Raw genomic sequence first — 18,734 nt, 5'->3', positions numbered from 1 at the left:
ATGGGTAGAGGGTATAGATGGAGGGTATGGGTGGAGGGTATGAGTGGAGGGTATGGATGGAGGGTATGGGTAGAGGGTATAGATGGAGGGTATGAGTGAAGGGGATAGATGGAGGGTATAGGTGGAGGGTATGGGTAGAGGGTATAGATGGAGGGTATAGATGGAGGGTATGGGTAGAGGGTATAGATGGAGGGTATGGATGGAGGGTATAGGTGGAGGGTATGGGTAGAGGGTATAGATGGAGGGTATGGGTGGAGGGTATGAGTGGAGGGTATGGATGGAATGTATGGGTAGAGGGTATGGATGGAGGGTATGGATGGAGGGTATGGGTAGAGGGTATGGATGGAGGGTATAGATGGAGGGTATGGATGGAGGGTATAGATGGAGGGTATGGGTAGAGGGTATAGATGGAGGGTATGGGTAGAGGGTATAGATGGAGGGTATGGGTAGAGGGTATAGATGGAGGGTATGGGTAGAGGGTATAGATGGAGGGTATGGGTAGAGGGTATAGATGGAGGGTATGGGTAGAGGGTATAGAAGGAGGGTATGGGTAGAGGGTATAGATGGAGGGTATGGGTAGAGGGTATAGATGGAGGGTATGGGTAGAGGGTATGGATGGAGGGTATGGGTAGAGGGTATAGATGGAGGGTATGGGTAGAGGGTATGGATGGAGGGTATGGGTAGAGGGTATAGATGGAGGGTATGGAACAGTCATTTCATATAATGATTGCATCTGCTTCTCTATCCTGAAGGTACGAAGTCCTATCCATGGTTCCGAGGGTTGACCACCGATCATGACTCTGCTCATCTTGGCCTGGACTTTCAGAAGATGCTGAAGCTCAACCAGACCTTGTTTGTTGCAGCCAGGTGAGTGTTTTCGTTACAGGCAGCCTAATTTTGCTGTATGTAGAAATGTGGTAAACTGTGCTATTGTGCATGCCAAAAAAAAAAAATTTAAAAATAAACGGATCTGTTTTTACCCTCTGTTAACGCTGTGTTTCCTAAACAATGTGCTTCCTCTGTTGGCTGTCCATGCATGCTGGGAGTTATAGTTTTGCAACAGCTGAAGGCACTCTGCTTGGGAAACAATGCCTTTAGGGGTTATCCAGGATTAGAAAACCATTTCTTTAAAAAAAAAAAAATAAACTTTAAAAAACCTGTCCTCAGGTTGTGAGTGGCATTGCAGCTCAGTTAAATACTGGGAGTTTTTGTTTTTAAGGTTCACTTAGTAAAAACATTTAGGAAGCCACATACTATTACTGATGAAGTTTTATAAGGTTGGCATAAAAAAACATGTAAGAAGCCACAACTAACGTCTTATACTGATGAAGTCTAATAAGGTTGGCATAGTCAAAACACGTAAGAAGCCACAACCCATGTCTTATACTGATGAAGTCTAATAAGGTTGGCATAGTAAACCATGTAAGAAGAAACAACCCATGTCTTTATACTGATGAAGTCAAATATGGTTGGCATATGGTTGGCACATGTAAGAAGCCACCATCTATGCCGTATACTGATGACGTCTAATAAGGTTGGCATAGTCAAAACATGTAAGAAGAAACAACCGATGCAGTATACTGATGAAGTCTAATAAGGTTGGCATAGTCAAAACACGTAAGAAGCCACAACCCATGTCTTTATACTGATGACGGCTAATAAGATTGGCATAGTCAAAACACGTAAGAAGTCACAACCCATGTCTTATACTGATGACGGCTAATAAGGTTGGCATAGTCAAAACACGTAAGAAGACACAACCCATGTCTTATACTGATGAAGTCTAATAAGGTTGGCATAGTAAACCATGTAAGAAGAAACAGCCCATGTCTTTATACTGATGAAGTCAAATATGGTTGGCATATGGTTGGCACATGTAAGAAGCCACCATCTATGCCGTATACTGATGACGTCTAATAAGGTTGGCATAGTCAAAACATGTAAGAAGAAACAACCGATGCAGTATACTGATGAAGTCTAATAAGGTTGGCATAGTCAAAACACGTAAGAAGCCACAACCCATGTCTTTATACTGATGACGGCTAATAAGATTGGCATAGTCAAAACACGTAAGAAGCCACAACCCATGTCTTATACTGATGACGGCTAATAAGGTTGGCATAGTCAAAACACGTAAGAAGCCACAACCCATGTCTTATACTGATGAAGTCTAATAAGGTTGGCATAGTCAAAACACGTAAGAAGCCGCAACCCATGTCTTATACTGATGACGTCTAATAAGGTTGGCATAGTCAAAACACGTAAGAAGCCGCAACCCATGTCTTATACTGATGACGTCTAATAAGGTTGGCATAGTCAAAACACGTAAGAAGCCACAACCCATGTCTTTATACTGATGACGTCTAATAAGATTGGCATAGTCAAAACACGTAACAAGGCTAAATACATGTCTTATACTGATAAGATCTATTAAAAAAAGCTGTCACAGCAGAAACCAATATTCATCTCTTATGTCACTGTTTCCTTACAGGGTGCCTCCAGCTGTTGCAAAACTACAACTCCCTGCCAAATGCTGTCCGGGCATGTTGATAATTGTAGATTTGCAACAGCTGGGGGCACCTTGGTTGGGAAACATTGCTTTAAGGGGTTATCTAAGATTAGAAAAACAGCTGATTTCTTCAAAAAACAAACAAACAGCACCACTCCTGTCCTCAGGTTGTGTGTGGTATTGCAGCTCAGTTCCATACTGGGAGTTGTAGCTTTGAAACAGCTGGTGGCACACTGTTAACAAATACAGTTTTTTTTATTTTGGTAAAAACAAATACATAAGCAGAATTAAAAAAAATTTAAAAACTCAATGTGAACTTAGCCTAAGCAGGTGAGGTCTGGTTGTCACGTGTGAATTTCGCAAGCAGGGTTCTGTATGAAGCCATTATATCGCAACGTTCGCTCGTCTGCCTAATTGGATGATTCATCAATGTCGCGGTTGAAGAGGATGTGTGTAATTACCGCGGCCTCACTGCTTCCCGCCTGGGGGGATAATAAAAGGTTTTGCCTCGAAATAAACTATACACTTCAGAAATAGCTTATTTATGGGTAAAAAAACAGAAAACTAAATCTTTCTGGCAGTAATCATGGATATGGCCAACCTACAGGGAGGCAGAACCGAGATTCCTATTTGACAGATACCAAGACAAAATGGCTGCCATATGTGGTACTAAGGGTCTTGTTGCCCATAGCAACAGTCAGAATCCTTTCATTTTCATGTAATCTTGGATATCGCCACCTACAGGGGGCGAGACAGAAATCCCTATTTGATAGATACCAAGACAAAATGGCTGCCATATGTGGTACTAATGGTCTTGTTGCCCATAGCAACAGTCAGAATGCTTTCATTTTCATGTAATCTTGGATATCGACACCTACAGGGGACGGGACAGAGATCCTTATTTGACAAATACCAAGACAAAATGGCTGCCATATGCGGTACTAATGGTCTTGTTGCCCATAGCAACAGTCAGAATCCTTTCATTTTCATGTAATCTTGGATATCGCCACCTACAGGGGGCGGGACAGAGATCCTTATTTGACAAATACCAAGACAAAATGGCTGCCATATGTGGTACTAATGGTCTTGTTGCCCATAGCAACAGTCAGAATGCTTTCATTTTCATGTAATCTTGGATATCGCCACCTACAGGGGGCAAGACAGAAATCCCTATTTGATAGATACCAAGACAAAATGGCTGCCATATGTGGTACTAATGGTCTTGTTGCCCATAGCAACAGTCAGAATGCTTTCATTTTCATGTAATCTTGGATATCGACACCTACAGGGGACGGGACAGAGATCCCAATTGACAAATACCAAGACAAAATGGCTGCCTTATGTGGTACTAATGGTCTTGTTGCCCATAGCAACAGTCAGAATCCTTTCATTTTCATGTAATCTTGCATATCGCCACCTACAGGGGGCGGGACAGAGATCCTTATTTGACAAATACCAAGACAAAATGGCTGCCATATGTGGTACTAATGGTCTTGTTGCCCATAGCAACAGTCAGAATGCTTTCATTTTCATGTAATCTTGGATATCGCCACCTACAGGGGGCGGGACAGAGATCCTTATTTGACAAATACCAAGACAAAATGGCTGCCATATGTGGTACTAATGGTCTTGTGGCCATAACAACAGTCAGAATGCTTTCATTTTCGTGTAATCTTGAATATCGCCACCTACAGGGGGCGGGACAGAGATCCTTATTTGACAAATACCAAGACAAAATGGCTGCCATATGTGGTACTAATGGTCTTGTTGCCCATAGCAACAGTCAGAATCCTTTCATTTTCATAGGGCTTGATAATGTTTACTGTGTGATAACGTGCGGCCCTCTTCATTGTTGTTTCAGGGACCACGTGTATGCGATAGATCTACGGAAAGCCAGAGACTCCATTACCCCAGAGAAGGTAAGATCTGGGGTATTTCGGCCCTGCCCCAAACCCATCTTCCCACCTACAACAGGGGAACATATGAATGGAGATCTATAAGTATTACCCACAGGCCCCACCCTGCATTAGAGTAGTGTTTCCCAACCCGGGCGCCTCCAGCTGTTGCAAAGCTACAACTCCCATCATGCCCGGACAGCCTTCGGCTGTCCGGGCATGCTGGGAGTTGTAGTTTTGAAACAGCTGGAGGCACTCTGTTTGGGAAACACTGCATAAGAGGGTCTGAAGGACTCCCTAATAAATCCGTATATTTCACTGGAGTCCCCCTTTATACAAAAAGGTGGGATTTATGAAGCTTATAGGCCAGAACAAGTCACAAACTGCGTTTTGCGCAAAAATTTACAACCTTTCCTCCTCCTATGCCACGCCAGCTGCGAGCGTATCATTCGGCGCATAGGTGGTGAGAAAGTTGTTCCAAGTTTATGAAAGGTTTTATTCAGGAATAGGAAAACCAGAGTAAGGCTGGGTCCACACCACGTTTTTGCCATACTGTTTTCGATAAGTTTTTCTAACGAAAACCGTATGGCAAAAAAACGGATGGAACAGTATGGGAAGAAGTAAACCATATGCGTTTTTGAACCGTATACTGGTTTTAAAAGTGCATACAGTTCCGTCAGTTTTTATTTTGTAAAAATAAAAAAAACATAAGCTTTTGATAATTTTGTCCATTTTTAATGGGAGGGGTGTTGGGTGGGGACTTTAGGATGCAGATGCGCATGTGCAAAGTAAAAACCGTATATGGTTTCCCATATGGAGCCGTATATATGTACGTTTCCCATTGACGTCCATGTTACAAAAACGTATGCGGTTGCAGTACGGTTTTTAAACTGGAGACAAAACCGTGGTCAACTACGGTTTTGGCTCCGGTTTAAAAACCGTACTGCAACCGCAAATGCGTTTGTTTTCTGTTTGTGGAAAGTCCATCGTAAATTTTTCAGGGCGGACATTACGCCAAAGTTCCATTGTGTGAATATGGCCTTAAAGGGGTACCCCGCTCCTAGACATCTTATCCCCTATCCAAAGGATAGGGGATAAGATGTCTGATCGCAGGGGTCCCACCACTGGGACCCCAGCAATCTCTGTGCAGCACACGGTGTTCGTGCGGGTGGCGGGGTCGCGACATCACTGCCGTGTCCCCTTGTGATGTCACGCCAAAATGAAAGTTTATGGTAGGGGCGTGGCGGCCCCCTCCCATATACTTGCATTGAGGGGGCATGGCATGACGTCACGAGGGGCATGGCTGGGATGTCACAACCCCTTTAAAGCGGAGTACCCCTTTAAAGTGACAATCTTATCTGTACATTGATGTACTGTATTATGAGAGATGTCTTTAGTAGATAGCGTCGTTGGGGGTCCATGGGTTCTACACTACTTTAAAACATATCCCCTATCCGCAGGATAAGGATCTGACCATGTGGGGGTCCGACTGATGGGTCGTCGTCCCCCCATGATCTCCAGTAAGGGCCCCTGTTTCTTCCTGTGCATGGAGTGACATGTTGGTGCTCGCTTTATGCACTGTCTATGGGAGTGACAGAGATACACGAGCGCTGAACTCCCATAGAGAATGCATGGAGCGTGCGCCGACATACTACTCCATGCATAGGGAGAGACTGTGCACTGTTTGGAGATTGTGGGGGTCTACCAAAGGTCGGACCCCCCGAGATCGAACACTATCCTGTGAAGTAGCCCTTTTAATGGCTTTAAAATTCAATGGAATGTAGCTTTAAATATTAATTTTCTCTCCTTGTTTCTTTTAGTATATAACATGGAAGACGAAGGACATGGATAACTGCGCTATGAGGGGCAAACCGGTAAGTGATGTTGATAATGGCGTAGGGCAGTGGTCCCCAACCCAGTCCTCAAGGCCACTAACATTCTGGGGTTTTGGAATAGAACAGGGAAAATTGAAATCCCGGACTGTTGGTGGCTTTAAAAGGGTACTCCGCCCCTAGACATCTTATCCCCATCAGATGTCTGATTGCGGGGGTCCCGCCGCTTGGACCCCATGCGATCTCTGTGCAGCACCTGACATTTGTGTAGAACGCGGGAGGCGGGGTTCATGATGTCACAGCAACGCCCCTAGTGATGTCACGACACGACCCCTCAATGCAAGTCTATGGGAGGGGGCATGGAGGCCTCCACGCCCCCTCTCATAGACTTGCATTGAGGGGGCGTGGTGTGATATCACGAGAAGTGTGGCGTGACATCACAACACCCCCCCCCCCCCCCCCCAAGCGTTCAGAACATTTTGATTGGGGCAGCGGAGTTCCCCTTTAAGGACTGGGTTGGGGACCTCTGGTGTAGGCATTATTTAAGGATTTATGGTGATCTAGGGATGTATTCTGATGCCATATTAGAGTCAGAAAGCAATATCTCCCCCTGGTATAGGGCAATTGGCATCAGCCTCATAAGGGTTTTTTGCCTTCTTCTGGATCAACACAGTAGGGACACAGTAGGGTTATAGGTCGAACTTGATGGACTCTGGTCTTTTTTTTAACCTTATGAACAATGTAATTCTGTTACTATTAGCCACCACCGCCCTCTTTATGGTGATAACGCAATGCGACGACGGGTGGGGGTATAAAAGATGAACATGACTGCCTGCGGGTACAGCGGGCGTGCCACCACATGGCCATGCTTGGTGAGGTGTGTCACCATCCATCCCCTCGTCTCTACCGCTAATGAACATGGAACGTTTCCATCTCTAGACGACAGAAGGGTAATTCAGGATGGCACCAAACACAACAGGTTGCAGAAAACAATTTTTCTTTCTTTTACGAGCTTCAGGAACGTGCAGAAGGATTCCCAGGCCCAACCCCCCCGCTCGTGCCGCCGGCTCAAGGTCTTTGTTACTTGTCTTGCTAAATGAAAATTTCCTAAATGAGAACGCTCCGTCTGCTGGCCCAGGGAAAACAACATTATGCCCGACACTAATTAGAATTCGCCTTTAATTAAGAAGAGCAGGCTGCTGCGGCTGAGCACCGGATGACCCCGCTCCCCTGTACACTCAGCGCCTCTATGATGTTGCACAGTGGCAGATTTTCTCTTGCTGAGCTAAGCACCGACGTCTGCGCGCTCCTCTTTGTCAATGTCTCACACTCCAGCGCCTTCCACACTGCCGAGACGCGCCTTCTACCACGGGCGCCTTGATTAGATTTCTGATCTCAAACAAAATGGCTCACCTGCAAGTTCCCCCTCCGGGAGGCTGGTCGAGGGGCTCACTATACAAGTCAACGAAAGAGCATCCAGACAGATCGGGGTAGAAGAAGATGTCTAGAATAGACGACCACACAATCCGGATCGGAAATCATTTATTTATGAAACGTTCGAGTAAACGTTCGGCCAGAGAATTTGTTGACTTGTGAGTCCATGAATCTGATTTCCTTGACCGTAAGGTCAGTGTCAGTCTGCTCTCACTAAAGTCATTCATAAGCTTCCACCCTGGTAAATGAGTGAAGAACAGACATTAAAGGGGTACTCCACTGGAAAACATTACTATTATTTTTATAATAATTTTTTTTAATCAACTGGTGCCAGAAAGTTAAACAGATTTGTAAATTACTTCTATTAAAAAATCTTAATCCTTCCAGTACTTATCAGCTGCTGTATGATCCACAGAAAGGTCTTTTGTTTTTGAATTTTCCAGTCTGACCACAGTGCTCTCTGCTGACACCTCTGTCTATTTTAAGAACTGTCCAGAGCAGGATTGGTTTGCTATGGGGATTTGCTCCTACTCTGGACAGTTCCTAAAATGGACAGAGGTGTCAGCAGAGAGCACTGTGGTCAGACAGAAAAGAAATTCAAAAAGAAAAGAACTTCCTGTGGATCATGCAGCAGCTGATAAGTACTGGAAGGATTAAGATTTTTAAATAGAAATAATTGACGATCTCGGCTGCGGTACCCCAGCCATCCAGTGCACAAAGCGAACTTCGCTCCGTGCCTGATGACTGGCGATGTGGCGCAGAGGCTCGTAACTTCACGGTCATGCCACGCTTGTGACGTCACGACCAAGCCCCCTCAATGCAAGTCTATGGGAGGGGGCGTGACAGGCGTCACGCCCCCTCCCATAGACTTGTATTGAGGGGGCATGGCCATGACATCACGAGCCCCCGGTGCTGCACCCGACGCTCTAAACAAATGCTGGGAGCAGCGGGACCCCCTCAATCAGACATCTTATCCTCTATTCTTTGGATGGGGGATAAGATGTCTAGGGGCGGGGTACCCCTTTAACCACCTCTCTTCTATCCACAACTCCTTTTCAGACCTGGAGACTTTTTTGAGTTAAAGGAGAAATCCACCAAAAATAAACTTATCTCCAATCCACAGGATAGGGGATAAGTAGCTAATCGCAGGGGGTCCAAGCGCTGAATGGAGTGCGCACGCACTCCTCACTTAAAAAGCGGGGGTACTGTCCCGGAGATTGCGGGGGGGGGGGGGGGTCCAGCGGTTGGACCCGCCGCGATCAGCTACTTATGAGTTTACTTTCGCCAGGGTTCTCCTTTAAAGGAGTACTCCATTGCTCAGCATTTGGAACAAACTGGAGTCGGCAGCTTGTTACGTCATAGCCCCGCCCCCTTAATGCAAGTCTATAGGAGGGGGCGTGATGGCTAGTATGAATAGAGGGGGCGCGGCGGCTATAGTCGCCATTCATCTGGCACAGATTGGAGTTTTGCTCCGCGCATCGGATGACTAGGGTTCATGGCGGGGCGAGGAGATGGTCCCCAGCGGCGGAACCCCCGAGATTTGACATCTTATCCCCTGTGCTTTGGATAGGGGATAAGATGTTTTCCGGAGGAGTATCCCTTTAAGCTACATTTTTCCGCAGATTGTAAAGAAACTTTGTTCGTGCTTTTTTGGTTTATTTTTGTTTTGCTCTTCTGAAATCATTTTCGTGAGCATCGCTTTATACATTAATTCCCTTTAGATTTTTTTTTTGTTTGTTCTACATGAAAGGTTTTTTTGTGAGGACCGGGCAGCCGGAATACATAACGCCACATACATAACAGCGCGCGGTACACCCTCGCCACTAGGCTGTAGACGCATTTCAGGTGCTTTTTTATTTTTCCCCACAACAAGAAAGCTTTATTATTCCTCGCAACTCAGCAGGGCAGCACTTTACACAGAACCGCATATCATTACGGAGTTAAAAGTGCAGCGCCCCAGCTAAGTGGACAGCAGGCAATCTTTGACACTTCGGACGCCATGAAAAGTTGGGTTTTTGTTATTGTTTTTTTTTTTTTTTTTTATGTTTTTGTTGTTTTTTTGTGGAAGGGATTTTCAGGGGAGACATTTTAGTCAAGGCTGAAGGTGTTACAGGTGGCAAAACATTTACACAAAGGCGACAATAGACGGCCGTTCAGCGGCTGGGACCGATTTAATGGAACATCTTGCTTGACTGCCCCAATTGTGTATGAACGGGTTTACGACACCAAACAGGGGGGCACAGAATAATTCACGAAAATGTTTCCTTCAGGCGGTTCATTTAACCTGCTGGTTGTCAATTTAGGGTCTCGATGTGACAAAAAAAAAATTGCGGCCGAAATCACGGAATATTCAGGAACAAATCATCATGACATTGTACCTGTGCCGTTCTCTAGAATATAGACGTCAGAGCCGGTTCTGCCTATAGGCAAAATAGGCAGCTGCCTAGAGCGCCTCCTTGATGGGGGCGCCGCTCTGTAAGTTGCAAGAAAGTTAGTAACCAGCCAGCATCTGAAGCACCCACCGCTCATCCGAACCACCCGCCCAGCCAGAACCACCGTTGCGTGAGGAGGGGGTTTGTTACAGTGTGTCACCCCAGTAGTAAGGAGATTATATGAGGAGGAGGTTTGTTACAGTGTGTCACCCCAGTAGTAAGGAGATTACATGAGGAGGAGGTTTGTTACAGTGTGTCACCCCAGTAGTAAGGAGATTACATGAGGAGGTTTGTTACAGTGTGTCACCCCAGTAGTAAGGAGATTACATGAGGAGGAGGAGGTTTGTTACAGTGTGTCACCCCAGTAGTGATTACATGAGGAGGTTTGTTACAGTGTGTTACCCCAGTAGTAAGGAGATTACATGAGGAGGTTTGTTACAGTGTGTTACCCCAGTAGTAAGGAGATTACATGAAGAGGGGGTTTGTTACAGTGCGTCACCCCAGTAGTAAGGTGATTACATGAGGAGGAGGTTTGTTACAGTGTGTCACCCCAGTAGTAAGGAGATTACATGAGGAGGAGGTTTTTTACAGTGTGTCACCCCAGTAGGAAGGAGATTACATGAGGTTTGTTACAGTGTGTCACCCCAGTAGTGATTACATGAGGTTTGTTACAGTGTGTCACCCCAGTAGTGATTACATGAGGTTTGTTACAGTGTGTCACCTCAGCGGTAAGGAGAATACATGAGGTTTGTTACAGTGTGTCACCCCAGTAGTAAGGAGATTACATGAGGAGGAGGTTTGTTACAGTGTGTCACCCCAGTAGTAAGGAGATTACATGAGGTTTGTTACAGTGTGTCACCTCAGCGGTAAGGAGATTACATGAGGTTTGTTACAGTGGGTCACCACAGTAGTAAGGTGGGGCGTATCAAAGGGCTGAGCCAATGGGCGGGGTTAAGGGGCGGCAAAATTAGCTTTCGCCTAAGGTGGCAAAAATCCTTGCACCAGCCCTGATAGACGTAATGATCGGTAATGAGAATGGTTATGTAAGACGGTCCCCATGGGCCTGTGCCCGCCCTTCAGAACACATGGGTACAAGATGAGGACAAGGAGGCTCAGACATTGCAGTTGAACTTTTACAGACTTTCCTGAGAGGTCCTTATAACGGGGTCTCTTTATTTCTGGAGGTCCCACCAAGTTGAGTTGCGCCGAAATGACTTGGGTCTTCATGGCCGGCTATGTGGAGAGCGGCACACCGGACGTATTTCAAATCTGTGCAGAATACTGTATGTGTGAATAGACCCTAAAGGGGAAGCAGTGGGGGACACACCAAATATAGAACAAGAATACTGCAGGGCAAATGCGGGTCACTCCCTATACCTGTGCCAACCTCAGAGTAAGGCAGTGTTTCCCAACCAGAGTGCCTCCAGCTGTTGCAAAACTACAACTCCCAGCATGCCCGGACAGCCGTTGGCTGTCCGGGCATGCTGAGAGTTGAAGTTTTGCAACAGCTGGAGGCACCCTGGTTGGAAAACACTGATATAAGGGATGGTTATTGGTTTGTGCTGTGAACTTTTAGATCTTATCAGTATAAGACATGAATTGTGGCTTCTTACGTCTTTTTACTATGCCAACCTATGAGACTTCATCAGTGTAAGACATGGTTTGTGGCATTTGTATGTGTTTTTACTATGCCAACTTTACTCGAGCTAAGTGTATGAGGGATGAATATTGGTTTCTGCTGTGACAGCTTTTTTAGATCTTATCAGTATAAGACATGTATTGGGGCTTTTTACATATTTTTACTATGCCAACCTTATGACTTCATCAGTTATTGGGTTGTGACTTCCTACATGTTTTTACCATGCCAACCTTATGACTTCATCAGTTATTGGGTTGTGACTTCTTACATGTTTTTACCATGCCAACCTTATGAGATTTCATCAGTTATTGGGTTGTGACTTCTTACATGTTTTTACTATGCCAACCTTATGAGATTTCATCAGTTATTGGGTTGTGGCTTCTTACATGTTTTTACCATGCCAACCTTATGAGATTTCATCAGTTATTGGGTTGTGGCTTCTTATGTGTTTTTACTATGCCAACTTTATTAGACTTCATGAATGTATGTCATGGCTTGTGGCTTTTTAATGTTTTTTCAATGCCAGCCTTTTTGATTTAATCAGTATAAGGCATCATTTGTGGCTTATTAATTATTTTTACTATGCCAACCTTATGAGACTTCATCAGTGATGGGTTGTGGGTTCTTATATGTTTTTACTATGTCAGTCTTATTAGACTTCATCAGTTATTGGGTTGTGGGTTCTTACGTGTTTTTACCATGCCAGCCTTATTAGACTTCATCAGGGTTGGGTTGTGGCTTCTTATATGTTTTTACTATGTCAGTCTTATTAGACTTAATCAGTTATTGGGTTGTGGCTTCTTACGTGTTTTTACCATGCCAACCTTATTAGACTTCATCAATGATGGGCTGTGGCTTCTTATATGTTTTTACCATGCCAACCTTATTAGACTTAATCAGTTATTGGGTTGTGGCTTCTTGCGTGTTTTTACCATGCCAACCTTATTAGACTTCATCAATGATGGGTTGTGGCTTCTTACGTGTTTTTACCATGCCAACCTTATTAGACTTCATCAATGATGGGCTGTGGCTTCTTATATGTTTTTACCATGCCAACCTTATTAGACTTAATCAGTTATTGGGTTGTGGCTTCTTGCGTGTTTTTACCATGCCAACCTTATTAGACTTCATCAATGATGGGCTGTGGCTTCTTATATGTTTTTACCATGCCAACCTTATTAGACTTCATCAGGGATGGGTTGTGGCTTCTTATATGTTTTTACTATGTCAGTCTTATTAGACTTAATCAGTTATTGGGTTGTGGGTTCTTACGTGTTTTTACCATGCCAACCTTATTAGACTTCATCAGGGATGGGTTGTGGCTTCTTATATGTTTTTACTATGTCAGTCTTATTAGACTTAATCAGTTATTGGGTTGTGGCTTCTTACGTATTTTTACCATGCCAACCTTATTAGACTTCATCAGTGATCGGCTGTGGCTTCTTATATGTTTTTACCATGCCAACCTTATTAGACTTCATCAGTGATTGGGTTGTGACTTCTTATATGATTTTACCATGCCAACCTTATTAGACTTCATCAGTGATCGGCTGTAGCTTCTTATATGTTTTTACTATGCCAACCTTATTAGATTTCATTACTATAAGGCGTCAATTGTGGCTTCTCACAAGTTTTTACCATACCAAACTTTTTAGACTTCATCAGTGATTGGGTTGTGACTTCCTACATGTTTTTACCATGCCAGCCTTATTAGACTTCATCAGTGATTGGGTTGTGACTTCCTACATGTTTTTACCATGCCAGCCTTATTAGACTTTGTCAGTATGAGACATGGGTTATGGCTTTTTTATGTGTATACTACACCACCCTCTTAAGATTTTATCAGTATAAGGCATAATTTGTGGCTTCTTACATCTTTTTCCTTTGCCAGCCATTTTAGATCCCATCAGTATAAGACATTGATTGTGGCTTTTCTATTTGATTTTAAGGTATGGACTGTGGCTTTTTATGTTTTTAACATGTCAGTATTTTTAGATATCATCAGTGCAAAACGTGGATCGTGGCTTCTTACATGTTTTTTTCCATGCCAGCCTTAATAGACTTCATAAGTGATAGGTTGTGGCTTCTTATGTGTTTTTATAATACCAGCCTTATTGGACTTCATCAGTACAAGACATGGATTGTGGTTTTATGTGTTAACTATGCCAGCCTTTTTAGATTTTATCAGTATAGGCCATGAATTGTGGCTTCCTACGTGTTTTTACTGTGCCAATCTTATTAGACTTCATCAGTATAAGACGTGTTGTGTCTTTTTTATGTGTTTACTATGCCAGTCTCATTGGATTTTATCAGTGTAAGATATGTGTTGTCTTTTTTTTTATGTGTTTTTACTATGCCAATCTTTTTTGATCATATCAATATAAGTCACTGGTTGTGGCATTTTTGTTTTCACAATGCTAGCCTTTTTTGGATATTTACAGTATAAGACATGTGTCTTGTCTTTTTTTTATGTGTTTTTACTATACCAGTCTCTTTAGATTTTATCTGTATAAGATATGTTTTATCTTTTTTATGTGTTTTTACTATGCCAATCTTTTTAGATCATATCAATATAAGTCACAGGTTGTGGCATTTTTATTTGTTTTTACTATGCCAGCCTTTTTGGATATTATCAGTATACGACATGAATTTTGCTTTCTTACGTCTTTTTACCATGCCTGTCTTTTTGGGTCTCTTAGGACAAGACCTCGTCTGTATTTTTTAGTATACCTGTCTTCTAGATTCTCCTACTATTAGTCTCTGACCCGGAGACGGTCAGGACATGCCGGTAGTTGGATTTTCACAGCGAATGGATGAAGAGCCACAGGTTGGAGATGACTGGGATGAAGCGCAGATAATGGTTCCTGCAGCCTTTGTGCTTTGCCAGCCTATTCAGATCACATTAAAGGGGTACTCCACTGGAAAACATTATTATTATTATTATTTTAAATCAACTGGTGCCAGAAAGTTAAACAGATCTGTAAATTAATTATATTAAAAAAAATCTTAATCCTTCCAGTACTTATCAGCTGCTGTATGCTCTAGAGGAAGTTCTTTTCTTTTTAAATTTCCTTTCTGTCTGACCAAAGTGCTCTCTGCTGACACCTCTGTCCATTTTAGGAACTGTCCAGAGTAGGAGCAAATCCCCATAGCAAACCTCTCCTTCTCTGGACAGATCCTAAAATGAACAGAGGTGTCAGCAGAGAGCACTGTGGTCAGGCAGAAAGGAAATTCAAAAATAACTTCCTATGGATCATTACAGCAGCTGATAAGTACTGGAAGGATTAAGATTTTTTTAATAGAAGTAATTTACAAATTTGTTTAAAGGGGTATTCCAGGAAAAAACTTTTTTTTATATAGGTATATATCAACTGGCTCCAGAAAGTTAAACAGATTTGTAAATTACTTCTATTAAAAAATCTTAATCCTTTCAGTACTTATGAGCTTCTGAAGTTAAGGTTGTTCTTTTCTGCTCTCTGATGACACGTGTCTTGGGAACCGCCCAGTTTAGAAGAGGTTTGCTATGGGGATTTGCTTCTAAACTGGGCGGTTCCCGAGACAGGTGTCATCAGAGAGGACTTAGACAGAAAAGAACAACCTTAACTTCAGAAGCTCATAAGTACTGAAAGGATTAAGATTTTTTAATAGAAGTAATTTACAAATCTGTTTAACTTTCTGGAGCCAGTTGATATATATATATAAAAAAAAGTTTTTTCCTGGATAACCCCTTTAACTTTCTGGCACCAGTTGATTTAAAAAAAAAATAATAATGTTTTCCAGTGGAGTACCCCTTTAATACAAGGCATGACTTGTGGCTTTCGCTGTATTTTTCGCTGGCAGCCTTTTTAGATCTCATTAGTATGAAGCGTGGATTTTGGCTTCTTGTCGGCTCTTACCATACTTGCCTTTATAGATCTCATCAGGATAAGACTCGGATTATGGCCTCGGCTGTTTATTTAGCGCTCCAGTCTTTTCCGATCTCTTTCAGGACTTCTCTTGTTGTCTTCGCTGCCGTTGTTGTAGATCTCATTAGTATAATATATGGAGCGTGGACTTTATTTTATCTTTGTGCTGCAGCAGTTACTTAAGATTTTATATACGACATAGATTGTGGCTTCTATTGTGTTTTACCACACAAGCTCATGAGGCTAAAGTAGTGTTTCCCAACCGGGGTGCCTCCTGCCGTTGCAAAACTACAACTCCCAGCATGCCCGGACAGCCTTTGGCTGTCCGGGCATGCTGGGAGTGGTAGTTTTGCAACAGCTGGAGGCACCCTAGTTGGGAAACACTGGGCTAAAGCATGGTTTATGGTTCTGTTCCCTACTTCCGTGCCTCTTCTTCTTTTTAGAACTTATCAGTACAGACATGAATTAGTATTTTTGTACTGTGCCAACCATTTCACATCAATTAAGTACAAGGCAATGATTATGGACCGTTCGGTCTTTATACTGTGCCAGATGTTCTAGGTCTCCTCAGTATAAGTCAATGATTATACTCTGTATTTATACCGTGCCAGACTTCTAGATCTCATCAGTGTAGGGATATCATTATGTTCTGTCCTCTCTTTTGCCATGAAGCGGCGGATCGATAACCACGGTGCCGGTCCCTACCTGGGCGTAAAGGTACACTAATAATATACATAGTCGGTCACAGGCCAGAAGCATAATGGGAAAACTACCAAAAAAACAGATATACGAGACAGAAGGCAATGATTATGGACCGTTCGGTCTTTATAGTGTGCCAGACGTTCTAGGTCTCCTCAGTATAAGTCAATGATTATACTCTGTATTTATACCGTGCCAGACTTCTAGATCTCATCAGTGTAGGGATATCATTATGTTCTGTCCTCTCTATTGTCATGAAGCGGCGGATCGACAACCACGGTGACGGTCCCTACCTGGGCGTAAAGGTACACAAATAATATACATAGTCGGTCACAGGCCAGAAGCATAATGGGAAAACTACAAAAAAAAACAAATATACGAGACAGAATATAAACATACAAACAGGGCAGAATATAGTGTACTAACATACAGTTCAGAAACCGGAACCAAGATAAACGGCAAATATGAATTAATGAACAAGATAAGGTATGGAACAAGTATACAGCAGAAACCAAAAGATGCAGGGGATGAACTGAAGAACTGAATCTTAAACACTAAACTGATCAGGAAAATGGAACACTGTTCACACTGGACTAAGATAACTAACATAAACAAATTCTAGTTCAGAGGACACAGATCAGTGATAAAGTACAGAAGCCACTATAGACCAATGGTAAAGCACAGAGGAAACACTAGATCAGTGATCATGTACTCTATGATCAGTGCATGTACTAAAAACACAAACTCAGCAATCATGAACTATATAAAAAGGATGCAAAAAAACAAACAAACTCTACAACATGGAGGAACACAGGTCAGGATATTAGAAAGGAAATATTCAAAACCAAACTCCACAACATGGAGGAACACAGGTCAGGATATTAGAGAGGAAATATTCAAAACCAAACTCCACAACATGGAGGAACAGAATACCAGAACAGGAATTATACAAACGAGACTCACAGTGTGAACACAGACTACGATACAAGGCAAAAGCAGAACGGACATACAATAATCTTAAAAACCGACAAATGTAACACAGACTAAAATCTATAATAAACAGGACTATGAGCCATGGTTACAAGATAAATACAAGGTGCATGATAAAGCAGACATGGTCAGAATTCCACAAGAGCTAAGATGCATAATAAAACATAGTCAGAATAGTTCAATCACCAGCAACCAGAGTGCAGCCACACCCGAGCTGCAATAGGATGAGAACCTTATGTTCTGTCCTCTCTATACAGTGTATTAGATGTTCTAGATCTCATCAGTGTTGGGTTGTGATTATGTTCTGTGCTCTCTTTCTAGATCCCATATAGGGGTATGATTATATCCTGCGCTTTTTCTAGATCCCGTCAGTATAGGGATATGATTATGTTCTGTGCTCTCTTTCTAGATCCCATATAAGGGTATGATTATGTCCTGCGCTCTCTTTCTAGATCCCGTCAGTATAGGAATATGATTATATCCTGCGCTCTCTTTCTAGATCCCGTCAGTATAGGGATATGATTATATCCTGCGCTCTCTTTCTAGATCCCGTCAGTATAGGGATATGATTATGTTCTGTGCTCTCTTTCTAGATCCCATATAAGGGTATGATTATGTCCTGCGCTCTCTTCCTAAATCCCGTCAGTATAGGGATATGATTATGTTCCGAGCTCTCTTTATACTGTATCAGACAGTCTAGATCCCATCAGTATAGGGATATGATTATGTTCTGCGCTCTCTTTCTAGATCCCTTCAGTATAGGGATATGATTATGTTCTGCGCTCTCTTTCTAGACCCCATCAGTATAGGGATATGATTATGTTCTGTGCTCTCTTTCAAGATCCCATATAGGGGTATGATTATGTCCTACGCTCTCTTTCTAGATCCCGTCAGTATAGGGATATGATAGTGTTCTGTGCTCTCTTTCTAGATCCTGTCAGTATAGGGATATGATTATGTTCTGCACTCTCTTTCTAGATCCCGTCAGTATAAGGATATGTTCTGCACTCTCTTTCTAGATCCCATCAGTACAGGGATATGATTATGTTCTGCACTCTCTTTCTAGATCCCATCAGTATAGGGATATGATTATGTTCTGTGCTCTTTATCTAGATACCATCAGTATAGGGATATGATTATGTTCTGCGCTCTCTTTCTAGATCCCATCAGTATAGGGATATGATTATGTTCTGCGCTCTCTTTAGATCCCATCAGTATAGGGATATGATTATGTCCTACGCTCTCTTTAGATCCCGTCGGTATAGGGATATGATTATGTCCTACGCTCTCTTTCTAGATCCCGTCAGTATAGGGATATGATTATGTTCTGCGCTCTCTTTCTAGATCCCGTCAGTATAGGGATATGATTATGTTCTGTGCTCTCTTTCTAGATCCCGTC

General features: G+C 42.9%; 1 protein-coding gene across 4 annotated transcripts in view; it reads left to right on the top strand.

The window, feature by feature from the left end:
• The window catches only part of LOC130306386 (semaphorin-6D-like), a 214,362-nt gene that overhangs the window by 137,762 nt on the left and 57,866 nt on the right, over positions 1-18,734 (top strand). For all 4 annotated transcript variants that reach the window (XM_056552095.1, XM_056552093.1, XM_056552094.1 and 1 more), the window contains exons 4-6: positions 753-867; positions 4,371-4,428; positions 6,225-6,278. In XM_056552095.1, the coding sequence (XP_056408070.1) occupies positions 753-867; positions 4,371-4,428; positions 6,225-6,278 (227 nt within the window). The remainder of the gene's footprint in view (positions 1-752; positions 868-4,370; positions 4,429-6,224; positions 6,279-18,734) is intronic.

The sequence above is a fragment of the Hyla sarda genome, unplaced genomic scaffold, assembly GCF_029499605.1.
Source record: "Hyla sarda isolate aHylSar1 unplaced genomic scaffold, aHylSar1.hap1 scaffold_137, whole genome shotgun sequence".
NCBI classification, from domain to species: Eukaryota; Metazoa; Chordata; class Amphibia; order Anura; family Hylidae; genus Hyla; species Hyla sarda.
The sequence above is the reverse complement of the archived record's forward strand: the minus strand, read 5'-3'. Positions and strand labels throughout refer to the sequence as shown.